Raw genomic sequence first — 24,984 nt, 5'->3', positions numbered from 1 at the left:
GCCCCTTCACAATCATACCAAGAGGACATTTTACTTTCTGTCAAACTTGCAGTTACTTTCACTGGGTATTATCACACACGCCAAATGATGGAGCTCCAAATGACTCATATATCCGTCTAATGTACTTGATAAAATCTTTCATGGAAATCAGTCACAGACCCAGCAGACTAGGAATTTCATGATGGCTAAGATGAACTTTCAGCAATGTGCAACACCTTACATTTTTTGTCAAGTCATCCAGTCTTAAGTAAAGCCAGAAACCTTATCTGCCTCCTCCTCAAAGCTTCACAACTGTGCCTCAGTCCACTATTCACCCTCAGGTTGTAACAACTGGCAAGGTCCTTCATATCAGAAGGTGCAGCAGCACTGGAGATATAAGACAATGTCAGCACGATTGTTTGCCCCAGACTCCCTGCTGTTAAGCAGCCCAGGATAGCTGCCTGAAACCAGCTGAACATGGTCAATGCTACTTTCAATGAATGAAGCCCATTTGATTTGGAGAGTGTTACTGGAAGGATGAAAATGTCAATATATTGTTGAAAGCTACTTTTGCATTCTGTATTTAAAGAAATGCTGAGGTAAGTTATGTTCAACAGCTTTACTGTTCAGTGACCACACTTTCCTGTTTAGCAGCTACAAGTATTTATTTCTCTGCTTCAGATTTTCAGGGCCATCTGATTCAGTGTTCCTTACAGTGAAGGTGCTCTTCAAAGTAGGACTGATCGATAGTCATGCCAACAGTATTACATTTGTGCAACATACTGTAAGCAAAACAAGGATAATGGAATGTAGTCTAATTAAGTCGGGTGATGCTGAGGGAATTAGATTAGGAAATGAGGCACTTAAAGTAGTAAAGGAGTTTTGCTATTTGGGGAGCAAAATAACTGATGATGGTCGAAGTAGAGAGGATATAAAATGTAGGCTGGCAATGGCAAGGAAAGCGTTTCTGAAGAAGAGAAATTTGTTAACATCCAGTATTGATTTAAGTGTCAGGAAGTCATTTCTGAAAGTATTCGTATGGAGTGTAGCCATGTATGGAAGTGAAACATGGACGATAAATAGTTTGGATAAGAAGAGAATAGAAGCTTTCGAAATGTGGTGCTACAGAAGAATGCTAAAGATTAGATGGGTAGATCACATAACTAATGAGGAAGTATTGAATAGGATTGGGGTGAAGAGAAGTTTGTGGCGCAACTTGACCAGAAGAAGGGATCGGCTGGTAGGACATGTTCTAAGGCATCAAGGGATCACCAATTTAGTATTGGAGGGCAGCGTGGAGGGTAAAAATCGTAGAGGGAGACCAAGAGATGAATACACTAAGCAGATTCAGAAGGATGTAGGTTGCAGTAGGTACTGGGAGATGAAAAAGCTTGCACAGGATAGAGTAGCATGGAGAGCTGCATCAAACCAGTCTCAGGACTGAAGACCACAACAACAACAACAACTGTAACCTCACACTTTACAGACAAATGATATCAAAAATACAATTAAATCAATACTCATATATTTCTGAAAGTAATTATACAAAATATAATACAGGAAATTTTAGAAACAATATCAAAGGAGTACAGTGAAACATTTATGTTGTCATATATCCAACATTCACAAAATGTTTAGAGACAAGCCATCTGTGGCCGTATACAGTGCTTCAATTACACTTTACTGTGATAGCTTACATGAGAACAAAATTTTATTTAAAGACTAAAAATAAATGCATGAAAAAATTAAAACTACAAGGAACCAAATGACTGGTAAGAACAATAAAGAAAACTCACTCATGCTACAGATAAAATCACTATACACAACAAGAGATATGAAAATATTTCTTTATTATAGAACAGTCACAATATTTTTTCAGGGCACTAAGCCTTGCAGTCCACTACAACAGTCCAAGAACTGTCACATGTGTCCAACATTATGAGAACTGAAACACAACTTCCTGAACCACGAGTTCCATCTAAAACAAAAAAAAAGGGGGGGGGGGTTATTTAACTTTTCACAATTTTCTATATCACATTTTCTGCAACATATAACTTTAAAAAATCTTGCAAAAAGCACACATAACTTAAAAGGGTAGGAGCATCACTTACAAAGAGCAACTATCACCTCACTGCTGCATACACAGCAGTCTGACCTGAGCCAATGTCAGTCAAAATGCTTGTTAGTTCGCTTAACAGATCTGTGCCATCCTCCAGAGATCGGCGGTACAAATTTTTACACTGCTTTGCATGTTGACCTTCTGTCCTGCAATAACATTCCAAAAAAATTGAGTTTAAAATAGTGAGAAGATAGTGGGGAAAATTAAAAACATGCAGAAACATTTTTAGAAAACTTTAACAAATTTGTTGCTTTTATTTACAGCCATACTGTGTTTCAATGTTTTATTTTATGGAAAGTAACTGCTGGTCAGGGAAACTAAACATCTGACAATCCAGTCTGCTTTAAGGATTTATTTATTTTTGGGAATGGACAAGAATCAGATGTCCAGCAAATATGGTTATGGCATCAATATCATATTGTTTTAGGCCAAACATTCACAAACAAGGAACAAACGGTGAGCAAATGCATTACTGTGGTGCAGAAGCTAGGAGCAGTTTTATCACAAATCCAGCCAATATTCCTGATTGCTTCATGCAAGCTGTGCTGCACTTGTAAGTAGCGCTGCTTCATGAGTTGTTTGTTTATTATGAATGAGAAAGTGCCTTCAGATTGAGCTTTCGTACACAAATTTTACAAGTTTTAGTCTCTGCTATAGTCTGTTACAGTTTTTGTTCTCTCTGCTCACATTATAATGTGGTATTTTTTACATCCTTCTACATACACACACACACATTTGCACTCTTCAGTCAGTTTGTGGAATTTGTTGTTGGTTCATATTTTATGATAAAACTCACGTATAGTACTTCTTGTTGCTACATGACTCTGATTCTGTATTCTCTGGTTAAGCTGTCATTCATTATGGCTGATGTGTTGTATAACTCTAGGTCAATCTCCTTTTTCCTGACATGGTCATGTGCAATATGGTCAGTGTTGAAATCTAATGTTTTCTATAAAATAAGACTGTTTTGTGAGTTCATATATAAATCATAATAGTACTGTTTCTCCTATTCCTAGTATTCATTCCATAAACATCATATTAACTTTTTCTGTTCTTTTCTTATCACCTATTTTGCGTTTTTCCCATACAATCTCCATTCCATAGGTTATCACTTGAATAGTGTTAGCAATGTGCTTGTCACTATATTGGTTACGTTCGGATTACTGTGTGAGACTCTGATGGCTGCTGCTGCTTCCTGAATTTGCATGCCAAAGTATTTTGCTGTTGTCTGTAATATATAGTGCATTTAAAATTACTTGTGACTTTTGTAAATTGGCTCAACAGAGGTAACTTGACATTGTTGCCCAGACACAAATGGCGAGCTGGCTTTCCCTGTCAAGCCACTAGGGGTTTGTTTAATAAAGCTTCCTTGTCGCCACACCATGGACAAACAGTATGAAGTGGTGTCATGCGTTAGATGCATTTACGTTTGTCAGCTCTCATCGTGAAGTATTTTTTGGAACTGAAGTGTTCTGCAATGGTCGCTTGTTGTGAATGAGTGTTTCTGTATTTGTGGTGCATTAATAATAATAGTGCAGCATATCTGAAAATGAGATTCACAATAAAAGACATCATCCGAGGCTACATTCTCCCGCTGTGAAGATATCAAGCATTGGAAGAGTAATTTCAATTCGTGCACAAGGCTGTAAAAGTGTGTGTGCTCTGTGCACAGTTATTCTGAAAACGACTGCAATAGTAGCAGTCCAATTTTAGACATTAAAAGAGTGGTTGACAGAGCAGCTGCTGCACTTAACATTCACTGACCTATGGTGCTGAGAATTGGGAAGCAGAAGGAAAGAGGAGACATGAGTGATGAAGCAACACTACTTCACTTTTTGGCAAGAAAAAAATGTTGACAGATGGGTAACCAGTATCAACACATGCCAGCATGTGTATACTTACTATCAGTACAAGGAATACCCTACTTTGAATAAATTTCTTTTCAGCCGAAAGAAGCAGAGCTGTTCAATGGGAGTATGTCATCACTTCAAATTCGCCATCACGGGCTTCGTTTCTGGTAAGAAAAGTTTTCATCTTGGACATTTATCACCTAGAAAAGTGACACAGCAGTCTAGAGAGGCTGATACCTATGAGCCATGAGAAGCATTTTGTTCAGAGACATTGTGTGGCTGCAAAAGACCTGGCTCAATGCGTATCATACATTGTTAAAGCAAAGTGGTGGATGGACCACACAGGACAAGGAACGAAATCACAGTTAGGAAATCGTGGCAGTAAAACTGTCTTTCATGCTGCCTCTGCTCATGGCTTCATTAAAAACTGTTTATTGCTGTTCCATTCCAGAAAGCAATGCGATTATCATGAGGAAATGAACACCAAAGTTTTCATGAAGTGGTTTTCTAATGTTCTGCAGCAAAATATTTCTCATAATTTGAACAATAGTAATGGACAATGCGCCATGCCACTCTTTTGTGGTACATACAGCTCCAACTATACAATGGAGGAAAGCAGATATTCTGTTCTGGGTGCAAAGAAATGTTCCATCGGATAAAGCTGAATGTGGCATGAATTAAGTGGAGTTAATGGAACTTGTAGTACTGTATTGGCCAGAAGCTCCATGCTACCAAGTCAAAGAACTGGCTAATGCTAAAAAACGTAAGTGTAATCCAGCTTCCTCCATATCATGCTCATTTAAATGTAACTGAGAATGTATGGACCCAGTTGAAAGGTAGCAATGCAGGTTGCACCCAGAAAGATTGAAATGCTGAAAAAAGAAGCTATTGCAAATATTATCCCACAGGACTGATCTAGGCTTGTGATCCATACAAAGAAGGTAATTGAAAAGAGATGGATTCACGAAGGACTGCTGAAAGAACAGGTTGAAGACATGGTCATTTCTGTCAGCTCCAGAGACAAGTTCTAGGTCAAAGGAAGAGGAAAATGATTACATGGGGCAGATGTAGATTGAAATATAGATACATCTTCATCTACATACATACTCTGCAAGCCACCATACAATGTGTGGCAGAGGGTATCTTGTACCACTACTAATGACTTCCTTTCCCCGTTCCACTCACAAATAGAGCAAGGGAAAAGTGACTGTCTATAAACCTCTGTACAAGCCCTAATTTCTCTTATCTTCATGGTACTTACATGAAATGTATGTTGATAGTAGCAGAATCATTCTGGAGTTGCCTTCAAATGACAGTTCTCTAAATTTTCTCCATGGTGTTGTCCAAACCTAGCAGTAGCAAAATTAGTAGCTCGCCTCTGAATTGCTTCGGCATCTTTCTTTAATCCTGCCTGATGTGGATCCCAAACACTCAAGTGATACTCAAGAATGGGTCATACTATTGTCCCATAAGCAGCCTCCTCTACAGATTAACTACACATGCCTAAAATCGTTCCAAAGAACCAAAGCTGACCACTAGCCTTCCCTGCTACAAGGGGTGCTCAATAAGTAATGCAACTTTTTTTTTCTAGGACAATTTCAGTTTAAAAAAATGTGTATTTGTTGTGGGAGATTGTGGAACTTTCCTGCTTCAGCTCTTAAAGTTTCATGAAGCTCCAACAGGTGGTGGCACTATATGTAGCCTCCAAAATGGCATTTTTGGTGGAAAACAACAGTATCGATCACAGATATTCACAACCACTTGCAGAATGTCTAAGGAGGCCTGGCAGCATACAAAAGCACAATGAGTCATTGGCCAAGGCATTTGTCATCATCACAAAAAGGGATTGCAAACCTGTCCGATCTCCCGTGTGCCAGCTGGACGCATGTAGCTGTTATTCCTGGCAGACATTCTCATTCAAGGTGATCAATGGATCACAATCAAACACCTCACTGCTCAAATGGACATCCCTGTTGGTCTGCAAACCTGAGAAGAGCTCACAAAACTTCATTGGAGTGTTCTTCCTCATCCACCCTACAGCCTGGATCTCACAACTTCAGATTTCCATCTATTTGGGCCAAAGAACGGTACACTCCATGAGAAGCAATATATGGATGGTTGGGAGGTTATTGATGCAGCAAGACACTGGCTCCACTGTGGACAAGTAGACTGGTACCATGTGGGTATACAAGCCCTACTAGTAGATGGCACAAGCGAAGATTATGTTAAAAAATAGGGCTCTGTAGCGAAACGTGTGGGGAATAATACGGTCAACTGGAAACCTGAATAAACAAACCTGCTTTCAGAAAAAATATGTGTTGCATTACTTATTGAATGCCCCCTTGTACAATCCTTACATGCTTGTTCCATTTCTTATTGCTCTGCAACATTACGCCTAGATATTTAATCAATGTGACTCTGTGAAGTAACACACTACTAATGCTGTATTCTAACATTATGGGCTTCTTTTTCCTACTAATCTGAGTTAACTTACATTTTTCTACATTTAGAGCTAGCTGCCATTCATCACACAACTAGAAATTTATATGATATTACAGTTCCTTATTATGATGCAAACAGCAACTGAACAGCACTGCTGCGTGGCGTGAGTAATCAGCACGGGCCAGGGCACTGTTATCACTATGTGTTTTACTGTCCGTGTTACTATAAATTGATAAAATAAATATCACATTTGACTAATCTGGGACCCCTCAATTGTATGGGCATGTAAAATCCCACTTTAAAAACCATTTAGCTACTAACAGGAAACAAATACCCACCAACACTGGGTATCGCATGAAAGACCCGATAACCAGTATTTCTTTGGGGTGACTCCAGCTTTACATTGCAAAATCTAAATTGCAAATATCTGTAGAAACCTCAGAGAAAATATACCTGATGAACCATAGGAGAGACACCCTGTATAAAGCTTCCATACTCTTCACCCAATTCCATCAAAAACTGTAACAACTGACAGTGGAATAATGAGCACAACTTCACAAAATATTACTATTTGTACTACCAATTTCTTCATGTGCTCTATGCCTACAAATTTAGCATAAGGTGCTTCTTTATGTACGAAACTCCTCTTTTGATTATTGTAATTTTTTGCTCTTTGACTGTCAACTAAAGCTTTAAATTCTTTCTGTACGATACTGATGATATTGTAATGTCATTTCATAGCAAATTTCCAGTACCCGTGATTATGTAAAACCATAACAGATACTCAGAGTTCTCATTCCTCTCTTCCGTCATTCTCATTTATTTTTAAAAGCTTGTGATGATAGATTACTGAAGTGCCTCTTTTTGTGCAAACAGCCACTGGATCTGTAAATGTATTCCATGTTATGAACAAACAGCAAAGAGTAAACAGCACAGACACCATGATTTTCCCAAACTGAAAGAGTCATGCCAACCAAAAAACACCACACTGCAATACTAAATGAAATGTCACACTGCTTGAACCCTTCCAATGAGGACTGAGTACAGCAAGATCGGCTGAGCCTCAGCCCGCACATCCGCCTCGTGTGTGTTTTGGCACACCATGGCTGACCCTGGTATAGATGCTGAACAGTATTAGAGTCACAGGGTCTCCTTGAAGAACTCCATTTATCTGCATCATTTTCTCTGAGATTTCAACATTGTTGTTTATTTGAATAAGATTTCATTGACAAGATTCCTTGGTTGATCTCACTAGCAAGTCTCCCTCTCTGGTCATTCCTTTCATTTCTCCAGTAAATCAAACATGATTTTCATATCAATGACAATTGTGTAGCTCTTTCCCCTTTGGTGTCTCAGTGTACCTGTAAGTATTTCACTGCATATACCATGTTCCTTTCCTTCAGAAATCTAAACTGGTAGTCAGGGATGCTCCCCTCAATTATGTCAAGTATTTTCAGAAATACTTTGAAGGAACTGTGTCCCTTCCCTGACTGCAGGCATTTGTTAATCAGGTCTTTCCACAGTCAATGGAACCTTTAAGATGTTCCATTTATATGTTGCCTTGACCCGCCACTTTCTTGTTCCTTCCTCCTTTAGTTGCTTCTCTAAGTTCAGCTACAGCTGTATGTGGTCTCTGTTGCTTCCATTTCATATGTCTCATCTTTTTCTGTTTATTCAATATTTCCAAGAAATGTGTTTCTCATTTCTTCATGTGGATGTCTCCCATTGCAGATGAGACTTTCTTCCTCACTGCTATGAATGGATCTGATTTTGCATCCACTGCTAATTTTCTTGCCTCCTCCTTGATATAGTCTGTTCTTTTTCTTTTAATTGTAGATTTATCTTTCCCTTTTTTCTGCAGACATGATATAATCTGTCTGTGAAACGTGTGTTTTTGCTATGTATAGTGCCTGCAGTGTTTCCTTTCTTTTCTTGTACTTTTCTTGCTCAAACCATTTTTGTGCCTCTGTTCTTCATTTGATTTTTATGACTGTCTTTATTATTTCTGCGTATACAGATTGTATCATAATTAATGGCGTAAACGCATACAGTTGAAAGTACATGATAGTAGAAGCAAAAAAGTCTGACTAAACTTAGGGTCGAAAACGCATACCTTAAAAACTACGAGCAATTTTTCATCTTTGATACTGTGAAGCAAATCTCTTCTACTGCAAGCTCTTTGCTTTCCATATTTTGGGAAATGGTAATGTGGACCAAAACAAGAAAAAAATGTCCAGTAAACATGTGCTCTAAAATGCATACCTTAAGAGCTATGAGCATGTGCTCATCTTCGCTTCTTGGAAACACAACTCTTCTAATGAACAAATGCTCATAACTTTTAAGGTATGCATTTTAGAGCAAATGTTTACTGGACTTTTTTCTTGTTTTGGTCCATCTTACTCTTTCCCAAAATGTGGAAAGCAAAGAGCTTGCAGTAGAAGAGATTTGCTTCACAGTATTGAAGATGAAAAATTGCTAATAGCTCTTAAGGTATGCATTTTCGACCCTATGTTTACGCAGACTTTTTTGCTTCTAGTATCGCGTACTTTCAACTGTATGCGTTTACGCCATTAATTATGATACACCCTGTATTTTCATAGCTCCCTCCAGTTTGCCTTCTTCTATTTGTACCCTTACTCTCTAGATCTTGTCTTCGTTTTCCTCTATTGTTACTTATTGTATTCTCCGGGAGTACATATCTGGTCCAGTTGCTTTGTTTATTGGTTGTGGTGCTTTGATGTGGAAGCTTGTCATTATGGGGATATGTATCCCTCCAGAGCCTGCTGCTAAAAAAGCACACTCCTCCTGATTTGTTTAGCTTTAAGTTTCCACTGATCTGCAACAGTATAGACCATTTGTCAGTGCCCATTCATCCTAACTAATAACCTGGTGGTAATCGTACCAATGTAGAAGGTCAAGCAGTGCTCATAACAGCTGATACATGATGCATCATTTCACAGGTGGCTCTCCCTTTGACAGTATACATTTTGTCAGTTACAGGGCTGGTAGAGGTGGTAGCAGGAGGATGCATAGGACAAGTTTTACAATGGGGACAGTCAAAGTGGTGGGTGCCACAGGGTAGGGAAATAGGGGTGAAGGAGCATACAGCCTCACCAGAATACTGCGGAAATTGGGGTGGGGGATGAAAAGCGATTCTAGGTGTGGTGGGCAAAATGTCAGACACAATGGATCTCATTTCAGGGCATGATTTCAGGAGGTCATAGCCTTGTTGAAGTAACTGATTAATACTTTCAAGACCAAGATAGTACTGTGCAACAAGAGATTTAGTCTTAAGTTGTTTTTTGGTGGGATTATCAGAACCAAGACTGGATTCGGTGGCTCGAGAGACTTGCTTTTGAGCTAGGCTAGTGAGTAATTACATCCAGTGAAGACTGAGGTGAGAACAGTAGGGTTCCGCTGTAAAGAGTCTGCATCTGAACAAATATATTTGTCTTGGATATGAAGGCTGTATGGGAGGGAATGTTTGACATGGAAAGAACAGAAACTGTCAAAACATAAGTACTGTTGCTTGTTTGTAGGTTTAATGCAAATAGATGTGTGTAGCCGACGCTCGATGAGGATGAGGTCAACATCAGGGAAAGTGGCATGGGATTCAGAATAGGACCATGTAAAATTCGATTTGGAGAATGTATTTGGAAATTCGAAAAATTTTAATGTATCAGCTCCACCGTGATTTCATATGCCAGAGATGTCATCAATGTATCAAAACTAAACCAAGGCTGAAGACTTATGGATACCACAAAAGCCCCCTCCAAGAAACTCACAAATAGGATGGCACAGAAAAGAGCCATCCCGGTTCCCATGGCAGTGCCCCTCATCTTCTTGTGTCATCTGTCTTCTCCTAAAAGGTAAAGTAGCTGATTAAGGTGTGAAGGAAGGATGTCATAGGTATGGAATCAGGTGGGCACTCGAGGTAATTTTCAGCAGCAGACGGCCCGTATATGTGGGCAATATTGGTACACAGGAAGGTGGCATCAATTGTGACAACCAAGGCATGCATTGGTAGTGAGTTGGACACAGATTTCAGACTATCTAGGAAATGGGTGGCATTGAATATAGGCGGGGAGTCTTCATGCTATAGGTTGCAGGTATTGATCAACCAATGCAGATATAAGTTCATGAGTGCTTTGAAATCAGCTGTGATGGTACAGCCAGGGTGATTGGCTCTGAGGATCTTAGGAAGACAGTACAAGGTGGGAGTGCAAGGTTTTGGTAGGATAAGTAGTTCCCACTGATTGAGGTGTTAGTGCTTGTTAGGTGCCTGTTGTTTCAAGGAGGGAATGTAGGTCAGTTTGTATCACAGTGATGGGATCTTGACAGCATAGACCATTGCTTATATACTCCTGTTAGTCAGGTACCACAGTAGTAGATCCCGTGACCGCTGTGAGGATAATGATGGGGTAATCTGTTTTTAGGGAACACAAGGCCTGGAGTTTTGCAGAGGACAGGTTAGGGTCATGTTGTAGAAAGCTGAAAAACAGTTGTGAAGCAATGCTGAATGTTAGTCTATACCACGACAGTAGTGATCTTGGTGCCTGTTCCACTACATGTGTCATCTGGATTCTCCCCCCAACTGCAGTTTCTCAGAACTCCACAGATGGGAACTAGCATTACAGCATGTCCTTGGTTCTTATTATTCACTTGGCCTAAATTTACATTAATTTCTTTGGACTCAGGTTTGTTTTCAGCAACTATTCATTTTTTTCATTCCCTTTTAGTTCTTTCTGTCTCCCCCCCCCCCCCCCTCCTCCATTTGTCTATTACCTATAATGCACTTAGCTTTTATTAACTTCTACATGATTTTTTGTCAGCAGTCACTATCTTACTACCTTGTTTATTTCTCTATCTTCCACCTGCATGCTCTCGAGTTTTCAAAACTTGTCCAGTGCAGTCCCTAACAATCAGTCTCCTTCTCATCCCGTCCAGTGAATCTCTCCTGACCCGGAATTCCAGGTGACTTCTCCATAACTCTCCCCCATTTCCTAAACATTGCAAGACCTTTTGCTTCATCCCCGTTTATTTCCCTTCACCTGTTCAGCCAGAAGAATGAGCCACTATCTCCAAAAGTTTGCACATCTCCATAACTTTTATCTGTCTTTTCTCCTGCTACCGCTTGGCGAATAGTTCTTTTATCTATCCAATTATATTATATTTTCATAAATTGATTGTTTCCATTCATATATTAATCCACGATGAAAGATATTTCTAACAACATCAAAAAGATAACAAAAGATGGTATAAAGAATGCAGCACAAAAATGACTGGATCACTATAAAGAGACACTGATGTGCCAGATAGAATAAACTTCACCAAGGAGGTGGGCATATCAAATGAGGTAACACTAGATCAAAGAGGAGAGGGGAAACGATGGAAAGCAGGGAACAAGAGAAGTTTACACAAACATAAAGAGGCTATGGAGACCATGAATCCGAACTTGACCCGAACACAAACAAGAGAGCAATCATGACCAAAGGAAGAAATGTACTCACGAGAATATGAGAAATAGAAATAAACTGTCAGAAGGAGCAGACTGGAAAATGATATATCTAGGAGAAAGGAGACCACAAACAAGACAATACAGACACACTGCAGGATCCAAGAAACAGGACTGAGAGCTACAAGTTGCAGAAAAGTTTGCCTGACTCTGCAGGCAACACCAATACAAATGATATAACAAAATTAGCAGAGAAAAGCAATATTAAAAAGAACTCCACACTTCAGAAGAGAGCAAAGCCTTCAATGTTAGCTTCCCATTCAGTTATCTAGAAGACACAGAAGAAATGGACTTCTGAGGCCAAGGTATACTCATCAGTGGACACAACTTTCAGAGATACAATGAGGAAACTGGAGGAGAGAGAAAAAGAATTTTCTGTGATACAAGGAGGACATGGAAGGGGAGAGAGAAAATTGTTGTTGTGGTTTGGTCTTCAGTGTGCAGACTGGTTTGATGGCACTCTCCATGCACTCTATTCTGTCGCAGCTTCTTCATCTCCAAATAACTACTGCAACCTACATCCTTCTGAATTTGCTTATTCTATTCATCTCTTGGTCTCTATCTACCGTTTTTACCCCCAAATTTGCCTCCAACACTAAACTGGTGATTCCTTGACATCTCAGAATGAGTCCTATCAACTGATCCCTTCTTCTACTCAGGTTGTGTCACAAATCATCCCCCCCCCCCTTCTAGTCAGGTTGTGCCACAAATCATCCCCCCCCCCCCCCCCCAATTCTATTCAGTAGCTCCTTAACTGTTATGTGATCTCCCCATCTAATCTTTAGCACTCTTCTGTTGTACCACACTTCAAAAGGTCCTATTCTCTTCTTGTCTAAACTGTTTACTATCCATGTTTCACTTCCATACATGGTTACACTCCTTACAAACATTTTCAAAAAAGACTTCCTATCACTTAAATCTATATCTGATGCTAACTAATTTCTATTCTTCAGAAACACTTTTGTTGCCATTGTCAGTGCACATTTTGTATCCTGTTACTTTGTCCTTCATCAGGTATTTTGCTGCCTAAATAGCAAAACTACCTACTACTTTTTGGGTCCCATTTTCTAATCTAATTTCTCAGCACCGTCTGATTTAATTTGATAACATTCCATTATCCTTCTTTTTCTTTTGTTGATATTCATCTTATATGCTCCTTTCAAGACATTATCCATTCCATTCAACTGTTCTTCCAAGTCCGTACCTGTCTCTGACAGAATTACAATGTCATTGGCATACCTCTTATTATTATTATTATTATTATTATTATTATTTCTTCTCCCTGGGCTTTAATTTCTTCTCCAAAATTTTCTTTGGTTTCCTTCACTGCATGCTCAAGGATCAAACTGAATAACATTGGGGTAGACTACAGCCCTGTCTCAACCCTTTCTCAACCACTGCTTCCCTTCATGTCCCTCGACTCCTGTAGCTGCTGTTTGGTTTCCGCACAAGTTGTAAATAACCTTTCACTCTCTGTATTTTACCACTGCTACCTTCAGATTTTCAAAGAGTGTTCCAGTCAACATTGTCAAAAACTTTCTCTAGGTCTACAAATGCTATAAATGTATGTTTGCCTTTCCTTAAGCTATCTTCTAAAAGAAGTCGTATGGTAAGTATTCCTCACACGTTCCCACATTTTTCCAGAATCCACACTGACCTTTCCTGAGGTTGACTTCTACCAGATCTTCCATTCAACTGTAAAGAATACGTGTTAGTATTTTGCAATCATGACTTATTAAATTGATAGGTCAGTAATAATCACACATATCAGCACTTGCATTCTTTGGAACTGGAATTATTATGTTCTTCTTGACGTCTGAGGGTATGTTATCTGTCTCATATATCTTGTACACCAGATGGAAGAGTTCTTTCAAGGCCAGCTCTCCCGAGGCTATCAGTCGTTCTGACACGTCATCTTCTCCTGGGGCCTTGTGTCTTCTTACTTCTTTCAGTGCTCTATCAAATTCTTCTTGCAGGATCATATCTCCCATCTCATCTTTGTCTACATCCTCTTCCATTTCTCTAATATTCCCTTCAAGTATATCTCCCTTGCATAACCCTTCTATATACTCCTCGCACCTTTCAGCCACCCCTTTTTTGCTTAGGACTGGTTTTGCCACCAAAGCTCTTGATATTCATATATCTGCTTCTCTTTTCTCCAAAGGTTTCTTAAATTTTTCTGTAGGCAGTGTCTATCTTCCACCTAGTGATATATGCTTCTAAATCCTTACATTTGTCTTCTAGCCTTCCCTACTTAGCCATTTTGCACTTCCTCTCAATCTCGTTTTTTTACACATTTGTATTTGCTTTTGTCTGCTTCATTTACTGCATTTTTATATTTTCTCCTTTCACCAATTAAATTCCGTATCTACTGTGGCATCCAAGGATTTATACTAGGCTTTTTTTTTATTTTTTATTTTTATTTTTTTAAATCTATTTGATCATCTGCTGCCTTCACTGTTTCATCTCTCACAGTTACCCATTCATCTTCTCCTGTATTCCCCAATTCTCACCAATCATTGCCTAATGCTCCCACTGAAACTCAACAACTTCTGTTTCTTTCAGCTTATCCAAGTCCCAGATCCTTAATTTCCTATCTTTTAGCAATTTCTTCAGTTTTAATCTACAGGTCATAACCAACAGATTGTGGCCAGAGATCACATTAGCCCCTAGAAACAGCTTACACTTTAAGGTTTGGTTCCACAATCTCTGTCTTACCATAATATAATCAATCTGAAACCTTCTAGTTTCTCCAGGTCTCTTCCACATATATAACCTTCTATCATGATTCTTAAACCAAGTGTTAGTGACGATTAAATTATACTCTGTGCAAAATTCGACCAGGTGACTACCTATTTCATTCCTTTCCCTCAGTCCATATTCACTTACTATTTATCCTTCTCTTCTTTTTCCTACTATCAAATTCCAGTCCCCCATCACTATTAAATTTTCGTCTCCCTTAATTATCAGAATAATTTCTTTTAGCTCATCATACATTTCTTCCATCTTTTTATCCTCTGCGGAGCTAGTTGGCATATAAACTTGTACTGCAGTGGTGGGTGTGGGTTTCATGTCTATCTTGGATACGATATTACATTCACCAAGCTGTTTGTAGTAGCTTACCCACATTCCAATTTTTTTATTCATTATTAAATCTACTCCTGCATTATCTCTATTTGATTTTGTATTTATAACCTTGTGTTCACCTGACTACAAGTCCTGTCCCCCCTGCCAGGGAACAACTTCAGTAATTCCCACTATATCTAACTTCACCCTATCCATTTCCCTTTTCAAATTTTCTAACCAATCTGCCTGATTAAGGGATCTAATGTTCCACACTCTGATCTGTAGAACACCAGTTTTGTTTCTCCGGTGACAAATCCTCCTTATAGTCGCCACCTGGAGATCCGAATGGGGGATTATTTTACCTCCAGAATACTTTACCCAAGAGAATGCAATCATCATGTAACCACACAGCAGAGCTGCATGCCCTCAGGAAAAAACTATGGCTGTAGTTTCCCTTTTCTTTCAGCTGTTCGCAGTACCAACAGAGCAAAGCTGTTTTGGTCAGTGTCACAAGGCCAGATCAGCCAATCATCCAGACTGTTGCTCCTGCAACTACTTGAAAGGCTGCTGCTCCTCTTTCGGAATCATACATTTGTCTGATAAAATTACCAACAAGAAAAGAGTATCGCACCAAAATAAGAGCAAGAACACACTATTACAGAACATCAAGGGAATGAAAAATGCACATGATTTTTTGTCAGTGTATGTTACTGTGGTCTCTGTGGCATTACTAATCAACACTAAAGGGTAGAGAGAACAAAGGCACGTTTCCATTCTTAAAAACTGTGCATTTTATTATGGTCTTGGAGGTGACTTGCCTGTCATTCTGCACTGTCAAAATTCATGGTCCACAGCTTAGTTTTTAATCTGCAATATTCACAAACTGTCTGCAGTGCATGTGCTTCACAATCACAATGTAGATAAGTGGAAAGTCTAAAATCCTCCACAAATGAAAATTACCCACCGCAAACTGACACCTGCAGTTTGTTTAAAAGAGGTGCTAGGTATTACAGAAGATTTCCCCCCCCCCCCCCCCCCCCCATGTGAGATTCCACAGTATAGTGGTGATGGTGTAAAAGGAGAAATGGAACTCCTTCAAAGGCATTTTGGAGGAGTATTTCAGTATGAGTGACCCACAGTCTCTAGTGGCTCATTACAAATAGCATTTCACTTGATTTCATGCTCTCATCTATCATTGTATCTGTAGCACACTGAAATATCTGCACAACAATGCAAATGTTGATGGTATGCACCATCATGTATATTATTTGGAAACAAATTTGTTCCTTTCCCTCATGATAATAGCTGCTGACAACAGTAATATCCACTTTACTCTTCACCCTCTTGCTTATACTGGGTATTGCTCAGTTGTGTCTCGGGTTTGTCTTTCTGTAACATTTAATTGTATGTTAACAGTTCTACACAGCAGAATAGATAAGTTTACCGATGAAGAGTTGGCTGAAGGAATGGTTTTGCACCAGTCTGCAATTAGCCCCTAAGTACTTATTTTTGAACCAAAGTTTGCTAAGTACTGCACCCAGGGCATCATGTCACAAACAAATGTGTGTTGTATTTGCTGAAGAGAGGATGTTAAGAAGGTAACAAACACAATACAAGAGAAGCAAAAGATGCTAGTGGAGCTGTTCCCACAGCAACAATGCCACAGCACCATACTTTTGCAAATGAGGATTGTTACACTACTCCATGCCTTCTCACTGTTATGAGGGTGTTTTCACAGAAAAAATGGTAACTGGCATAACCAACCAAAAAAATCGCAATTACATGAATACTCTGTAATGAGCCAACAAAGATCATGGATCTCGTGAACCAAAATGCTCAGAAAGCATCTCTGAATAACATCAAAAATTTTGTTGTGGAGTTCAGGTTTATCATGTATAGCTTTACTGCTCCTTTAGTGGTCTTCTGCTCAGACAACTCACATGTTCAGTGAATCAACTGCAGGTTCTATACCATTTTGAATTTCATTTCAAATTTAACAAGTGTGTTTGCAATGCATTTTATAATATTTTCATATATGGCTCTAAAATAATACAAAACAAATACTGAAAATACGGCTTGCAGAGAGTAAGTGATGAATCAAACAGAAATAAAATACTTACTCTTTTTTTGTTTTTGAAATGTATATCTTAGTGAGCTTGAGTAACACATACTGAAGGCGCTCTTTCAAAAGCTTCAGCAGCTGCTGTTCTTCAGTCCTCTCAGCACTGTCCTCCTCTTCAACAATTATTCCCTCATGGCTTTCTTTGTTTCTTTCTTCATTTTTTTCATCAACATGAGTTTTTGTTTTCTGTTGCTGCCGCTGAACACTTTCTTCGCAGGTGCCACTTTCAGCTGCAGTTTTTGCAGCATTGTTGATTGTTAAATGGCTGTTCACTTCTCCTTTGTAGGAGGTCATTCTTTCTGTCATTATCAATAGAATTGGCAAACACTGCTGCATAAGTTCTAATGCTGCCTGATAGTGTTTCACTTTTCCACCAACAGTAGGAGTTCCTACATTAGTGGAAAAATAAAATTCACTCAAATGAAAATCACAGCAGTTGCACAGTTCTAAAACAGTTACAACCATATTCAAAAGTATATTACAAAAATAAAAATATTTATTTGAGAATGATAAATAACATGAAACAAACCTTCTGCTAAAAATTCGCAAAGAGCAATGCGTTCCAGCTGCACACGTAAGAAATCTGAAGGATGCTCGAGCTGCAGAAGCAGAGCACTGGCCTTTTCATAATGCATTCTTGACAGCTGTAATACATTTCTACGCTTTGCATCATCTGCACTAAGTGACCTGAAGAACATACAAATAAGATAAAAAAACTCCCTGACAGTAGTACCACCAAAGTGTTTGTCAATTTTGAAGACCTGGACTTAATTCTAATAAAATAGGGTAATTAACAACAGTTCAAATGTATAAGAATAAGTGCACACATTATCTTTCTAACAAACTCATTAGTCTGACACCTTAATTTCTCTCATGTGTACTTGTGTAGAGGCCTGAACATCACATTGGCATCTGAAATTTGAATACTTAAAATGAATAGATATTCAAAATCAAAATGATCTACAACATCGAACTCAAACACTATGAACTGAAACACTGAATCTTAGGTAAGTATAGAAGATTTCTCTACTAAGATTTTGAACATGACTGTGCTACAGCAACTGTGCATGCAACAGCTTCAGTGCATTAGAAATAACAGCCGACCAGTTGCAAAAACACAAGCTTATTAAACCCTGAACTTGGTTTCCATGGTAGTCTTCTACAGATGATTTAGTATGTAAAATCATACTATCTATAGTCAAAGTGGGAATCATCAGCTCTTTCTAGTACATGTTATCCAATCACCATTTTATAATGTATTTATATGGTGATTAAGTGGATAAAATGTCAACAACTCCCACTCTGACTATAGGTAATGTGATTTTACTTCGTACATCATCTGAAGAAGACTGTTATAAACCATTGAAACCATGTCAAGGCTAAATAAACCTGCATTTTTGCAACTGGTTGGTGTTACTTCCAATGCACAGAATGTCTTTTCTAGTTTATAAAAAGAGGGGTGGGGGGAGGGGCAGGGGTCATGCAATTTGAATTTGAAAATAAATTATTTTTAATTTGGTTTAAATCCATATCATTGACTTAATAGTTTAGTGAAATGGTTTAAAGCCTTGTATTCTCTTTCTCTCAACAACAAAGAATGTTTTCTGGAATGACACAAAAGGTCTAGTGATTGACTGCTTAAGGGAAGACCACACACACTGAAAAATGACATTTTAATCTTTGTTTCTGTTCAACACTGTCTTGTTGACCTCTATGGTCATGAGCAAACAAAATGTGAATAAGGATATGACATGATAATGTACTCATAATTTACAAATTTGACAAAAAAGGCAATTTAGGGTGAATATTGAATTCTGCTCACAATCTCTCTGCTGGGATGGACTTGTAATTACAAAGATTTTAGCAACACTGAACAACAAGTTAGACAGACAACACAGTAAAGACAAATTCTGTCTCAAAGGCAAAAGCTAAATACTATGTCACAAAAGCAATTGCTCTTGTGGACAACACCCTACCCTCTCCCCCTTCCCCCCCTTTTTCAGAAAAACAAAACACACCAGAAGTTTTAAATTAGGCATTACAGCAGGTATGCACCTCTGGTAGAAACTCACAATAGACAAAACCATCATACCTTGCCTTGAGCTTATGAAATTAAATAGAAAATAATGAATTCTCTGAGCATGGAAGTGCTGAGTCATTGAATTTGTCTCATGGAAGCTGCAGAACTACAGCGAGGAGGTAACTGGCAATTTTCGACACTCCATGGAAAATGAAAGGCCAACTGAGAGCCACATTTTGGACTATCTATAGCTTGCAGGCGTGAGTAACAGTGACATTTCTTCACACTGCTGCTGCATACTCCAATTATGAGTGTATGAGGATTTTATACATAACTACACAGATTCCTGGCAGTGGTTCGGTGTTTTAAATGCCAGACTACAGGTTGAGGTCTTGAGTTCAGTAACTTATCAGTCCTAGGAGTTATACTTGTCACTTACCACTTCGTTGAACCCTAAACAGTCTTTGTTAATTTGAAAAATACCTAGTTACATGAAGGTTCGGAGTCCACATTAAATTGTAGGTCCCTCTATAAGTGGATGATTCAGTCAAATGACAGTTTAGAGGAAGGCAAGTGTGTAACATCTCCGATAAGGAAGTGCCTAGTAAAGAGCTCTTGCTGTGCAAAACAGCCTTCAGGTTGATGACGACTTTACCTATCTTTTTTTTTTTTGTTTTTTTTTAAAAAAAAAAACATTTAATAGGTTCCTTACAGCAGTTATGAAACAATTCAAATCTGCGGATAATGTTAATTATTTCTTGTAGAATATCAACAATTCACTGTAAAATGCAGGACTGGGAAGGGGGGTTCACCATTTACACCATCATGAGCACCTAAGTTTTGTGTCTATATGGATTTTGGAAATATTGTACTTAAATTATATTTTTCTAATATTCTGTCACAGGCTTACAAGATAAAGGTAATTTTCAACTTTTCCTTAAGCAATTTATGGACTTATATGTAAGTGTGGCCAGAAAACTGCAAATAATGTCACATTTGAAGGATTGTAAGACTAATACTTTGCATGACTTTCTGGGAAGGAAAGGTCATGCGGGTTGCATCCTGATACAGAGTTTTACTTTGACTTGTGTTCACCAGGACAGCTAATACAGACAACATTTCAATATGTCAAGTTAAAACAAATTGCAACAGTCCCAGCAGATGTCATAAATATTCATCTCTCAGACCGCTTGCAACAAACTATGGTACTACAACACAATACTGATTTTAAACCAACAAAAATACATGAGCAATAGTATACATTGTCTGATATCACTGTACTAAGCCTAAGTTTAAGACACAAATTTTGGGATTTGTCCATTTGGGTCAACAACAAACTGAAAATATTCTTAAAAGTTTATGGTTGGCACATACACAATAATATCTGGTTAAAAAACTGAATTTGTATAGAAACAGACACTTACAATCGGAAAAGGTAGAATTATACAACAAAACTAAATAGCTGAAACTGTGTAGCTTTTACAAATACAGTAATGTAGATATATCTAGGAAGGCAGAAGATTGTAAATTTCAGGTACTATTTCAGTATCTTGCTGTTCTGCAGTAAATCAAATGTGATTAAATGCAACCAAAACTAAAATTAATAACATATATTTAATGTTTAACAATAAATTTATGCCTTCCTTGTTAGCAATCCTTTTTACTTATTATTTTATAGATGCTGTTAACTTTGATAATTATGTGAAACAATACACACAATAGTGATGACAAGAGTTCAGCAATGAAGCAAACTGTACAGCCAAAATTAAATATATTGAAACTAGATACAATGACATCCTGTATGTACGAATTTTTTCTTCATTCCCTTCCCTTGAAAGCCCAAAACTCTGATACTTCGTAGAAAACCCAACAGTATATCGAAGTTTATGGAAGACTTGAGAAGGGCACATTTTACCTCTACATATTGAAGTTCAGTGGACAAAACTCTTCATATTGAAGTCACCTCTATATATCAAAGTCTGCCACAAAGTACCTCTGTATACTGAAGTGTCACGAACAGGGAAATCCCAGTCCCTCCCCTCCCTGCATTGATGTGTCAGTGAGATCTGTATCTCGTTGCACTTCACACACCCTACATGCAGGTGCGATTTTAGGGCAGTGTTTGCTTCAACTGAGTGTGAGCTGTAAGTGCCAGCCCTGAGGTCTAGGCAGAAATGTCTGACAACTGCTGAAAAGCAAAAGTTAATTGACAAGTGAAAGTAGGAGTGAAGAAAAACAAAGACATAGCTGCAGAGTTTGGGATTCCAGCAAGCTCGCTTTTGATAATAATCAAGATTGAAGACTGCATGATTATCACAGATGAAGGGGCAGATCGGGAATGACAATGAAAGGCTGAGTTTACAGGTTAGAAGAGTGTTTAGTGCAGAAGTTCCAACAATAGGGGAACAATAACATGAACATTCGTGGACTTATTTTGAAGGAAAAGGCAGATTATTTTGCAGCAGTGTTGAGATATGGTAAGTATCGTGCAAGTAATGGGTGATAACAAAATATTTCAGGGAACACATGGTATTGTTTTCCAAAGAATAAATGGGGAAAGTGCCAGTGTAGATAACAAAATCTGTGATGAGCAAAAGTTCAAACTACAGAGGATCCTTCAAGATTACAAACCAGATGATGTTTTTAATGTAGACTAACTTGGGAGTTTCTCATAAATGATTTTGATGCATGTGCAAAGTGCTTGCAGTGCATTGTGTTTTCTGAATCAGAGCAGCTCATCATCGGTCTTTGATGGCTCACCTGGGGATGAGTGGCGGGTGCCCACTTGAGGGATCGTGTGATGAATTGGGCGATGTCTGACTGCAAGCCCAAAATTTGAACATTTAGTTCAGTGAGAAAATTTTAAAACTCACAAAATATCTCATGTCCATCCTTTATCCTCTCACAGGCAACTGTTGAAAAAAAACTAGTTGTACTAATGACAGCCTAACAATACATTTAGTCTCTTATGAAGTTTATCATGAAGAACCAGTCATAATTAATAAATAATATGGCATTCATAAATATAACAGAAAGAATAAAAATAAGCTTTGCTTTGCACAGTCTTCTAAGCACTTTAAAGGAGCAAAGTGTGCAGCCATAAAAAACTGGACTGCTTCCACTGTGAATTGGAGGTTTTGATAAGTAATAAAAACAGTTTTAAAAACAATTGAAATAATTTCTATTTGATAATCCATTTTGTTATATTGTAGAATTTATGTATAGGTGGTATCTGTAAATACTGGGGTTAAAGTAAAGGTTAAACTAAAAACCCTGTTGTGTAAATAGTCAAATGCACCCATATTTTGACTGACAGAAGGTATAATAGTAATAAATATGCAGTCACAGTTTACATCACAGAAAGTTATCCAAATAGTGTCCACGAAACACATAAATAAGTAAATTAATTAAAAGTGTAAAACCATATGGAATTTCTGTGAAAAAGATTAGTGTTATACTGGTTGATCAGATGCATCATGCCAGAATACCTCTCTTGTTTGCCTGGTTGTATGTTGGCAAACTTTATTATGAATCAACAAGGCTCCTGCACTAAGGATTCTGTACCTCTTCATGTGAATACATTGTTATGGTTTCCAGAATTGGTAGGTATATGTCTAGTAATGGGCTGATGATTTCTTATTCATAAAGTGAAAGTTTCCCATAAACCTTTACTGCTGCTACTCTGACAGGTCACCATTGGCGAGGGATGCTTGCACACGCAAGGAATGCTTGCACAGTGCACTCTTCCACATGGTCATTTTGATGACTTCAAAAAATAATTTGCACCAGTTAACGCTGCACCTGCTTGCTAATGGCATGGAGACCATGTGCTAGACAGTGCTACTGTTCAATTTCAGTGGCCGTTACATTGTTGGTACTCAAAAACATTATGAGAGAAATAACTCTGCAGTTGGCATCAGAAGTAATTTAAGATATTATTTTCAGATATTTCAGCAGCAATATTGAATGTTCTGGAACTTGTGTAACTGACACAGACAGATGTAGAACATAGTAGCTAAACGTTTCACTTGCTCGCATATATGTACACATTGATGCTACATTTAACTCCTGATACATAGGAGGCCCTGTACAGTACTGGTCATTTACTGTTTGTCATTTAATGTGTCAGTATTATTTACACTGATATCTGTGACCTCGTGTGATTTATTAGAGTTGAGAAATACATCTTCATTTTTTGGTTCAGTGGAAGAAAATGTGTTCACAGAAGTTAAAATATAATTTTACAAGTAGAACCCTAATGATACCAACAATATTTTTGAAGTTGTTTGGTGATATTTCCTCACAATTTTGAAATAAGAATCTTGGTTTCTGGTAGACTGGTACAGAATAATTGCATTTCATGTGATTTTTTATGCTCATTTTTTCTTTTAATTTGTTTTGTACTGAAAATATCTGCACAACAGTGCATATGTTGACAATATGTGCTGTGTGTCTTGTTTCGAAACAAACTTGTTCCATTAACTCATGGTACTAGCTGTTGTCAACAGTAATGCCTAATTTACTGTTTGTCCTCAAGTTTGCATTCAGTACTGCTAATTACTGTCTTGGAATTGTTTTTCTGGTAGTGTTAGTTGTACATCAAAAAGAACACACGGCTGTATGGGTAGGTGTACTGATGAAGAGTTGACTGATATGCATCTCGTGTATGGGTTCACAGAGTGCAATGGAAGAACTGCGTGATGACACTTTGCTGAGCTGTTCCTACAGTGGTGGCAGCCACATTGTAGTACTTTCCATCTGGGAGTAGTTGGATTACTCCGTTTTTTGTGTTGTTCATTTTGATGACGGTGTGTTACAAGCTTCTGTCTGTTGTGAAGGTATTATTGTAAAAAAGAAGATAATTGGTGTAATAAACCAAATAAATCATAATTACATTATTATGCTGTGATGAGCCATTAGAGATAAAAGTTTCTTAAACCAAAATACTCATTAAATGTCCCTGAACATCTCCTACTTTTGTCTGTGGAGTTAGAGTTCAACCTGTATATGTAAAGCTGCATTTCACTGTTATGTTGATCAAAATTACGTTTTTTTCCCTGTGAGTAATATCTTTGTCACTTAGACCTAGAGCTTTCACAGTGCGTAGTAGGAAGATAAATATTTATATGTAAATCTATATTTTTGCTTTATAAAGTTCCAGAATAAATTAAAGTGAGGAAATTTTACCCTTTGGGGTGCCACAATCTATAAAGATGAGCAAATATTTATATTGTTGTGTAATTTGAAGAAGTTGCATCTTGCACTGTAAAAATTAGTGTTATAGTTGATGAAACCGAACTTCGTTCTTTTTGCAACCAAGCTTTCGAAGAAGTAGTAATGCATGTATGAAGATTAGGTGATGCCTCTTTGAATTTGAAAATCTTGCTCTGTCAAGAACATAAGGGTGGCTCACTTTGTTTACTATAACAGAAGTTCCAAATCCTTGGTGATAAAAAGAACAGAGAAAGGAAATAAAAGTAGAGTGAAGTAATGCGTCCAAAGGAAGTGGTAGTTGAATCTGTCTCAGGTGTCACATACTTTGATTAAAGCCATATGCCATAAATTAAGATTCAAACAATGGAAAATCCAGGATGGAATGTAACAATACTATGTAAAGCTCTACTCAACATGTAGCGGAGATTCTGAGTCGCATATAGGCACTACAATAAGACTGTCACAATATAAGCTTTTGGCCATCAAGGCGTTTGTCGAAAATAAATGACACACACACACACACACACACAAAAACTGCAGCCTCTGGCAGCTGATAAATTAAGATTCAGTAGATTCTTCTTTCATCACAATTTTCTGGGGTATGAGTCAGAAATTTGTACAGATCAAATATATGTGTCCACTTCTATATTTGAGGCT

At 38.0% G+C, this 24,984-nt stretch overlaps 1 protein-coding gene across 1 annotated transcript in view; it reads right to left on the bottom strand.

The window, feature by feature from the left end:
* Positions 1-1,487: 1,487 nt before the first annotated feature.
* The window catches only part of LOC126474463 (erythroid differentiation-related factor 1), a 233,225-nt gene continuing 209,728 nt past the window's right edge, over positions 1,488-24,984 (bottom strand). The window contains exons 17-20 of the mRNA XM_050101939.1: positions 17,623-17,780; positions 17,092-17,482; positions 2,091-2,244; positions 1,488-1,957 (exon numbers count right to left, since the gene is read on the bottom strand). Coding sequence (XP_049957896.1) covers positions 2,103-2,244; positions 17,092-17,482; positions 17,623-17,780 — 691 coding nt within the window. The 3' untranslated portion in view covers positions 1,488-1,957; positions 2,091-2,102. The remainder of the gene's footprint in view (positions 1,958-2,090; positions 2,245-17,091; positions 17,483-17,622; positions 17,781-24,984) is intronic.

This window comes from Schistocerca serialis, chromosome 1 (assembly GCF_023864345.2).
Source record: "Schistocerca serialis cubense isolate TAMUIC-IGC-003099 chromosome 1, iqSchSeri2.2, whole genome shotgun sequence".
Lineage (NCBI taxonomy): Eukaryota > Metazoa > Arthropoda > Insecta > Orthoptera > Acrididae > Schistocerca > Schistocerca serialis.
This window is presented reverse-complemented; position numbering and strand designations above follow the sequence as displayed.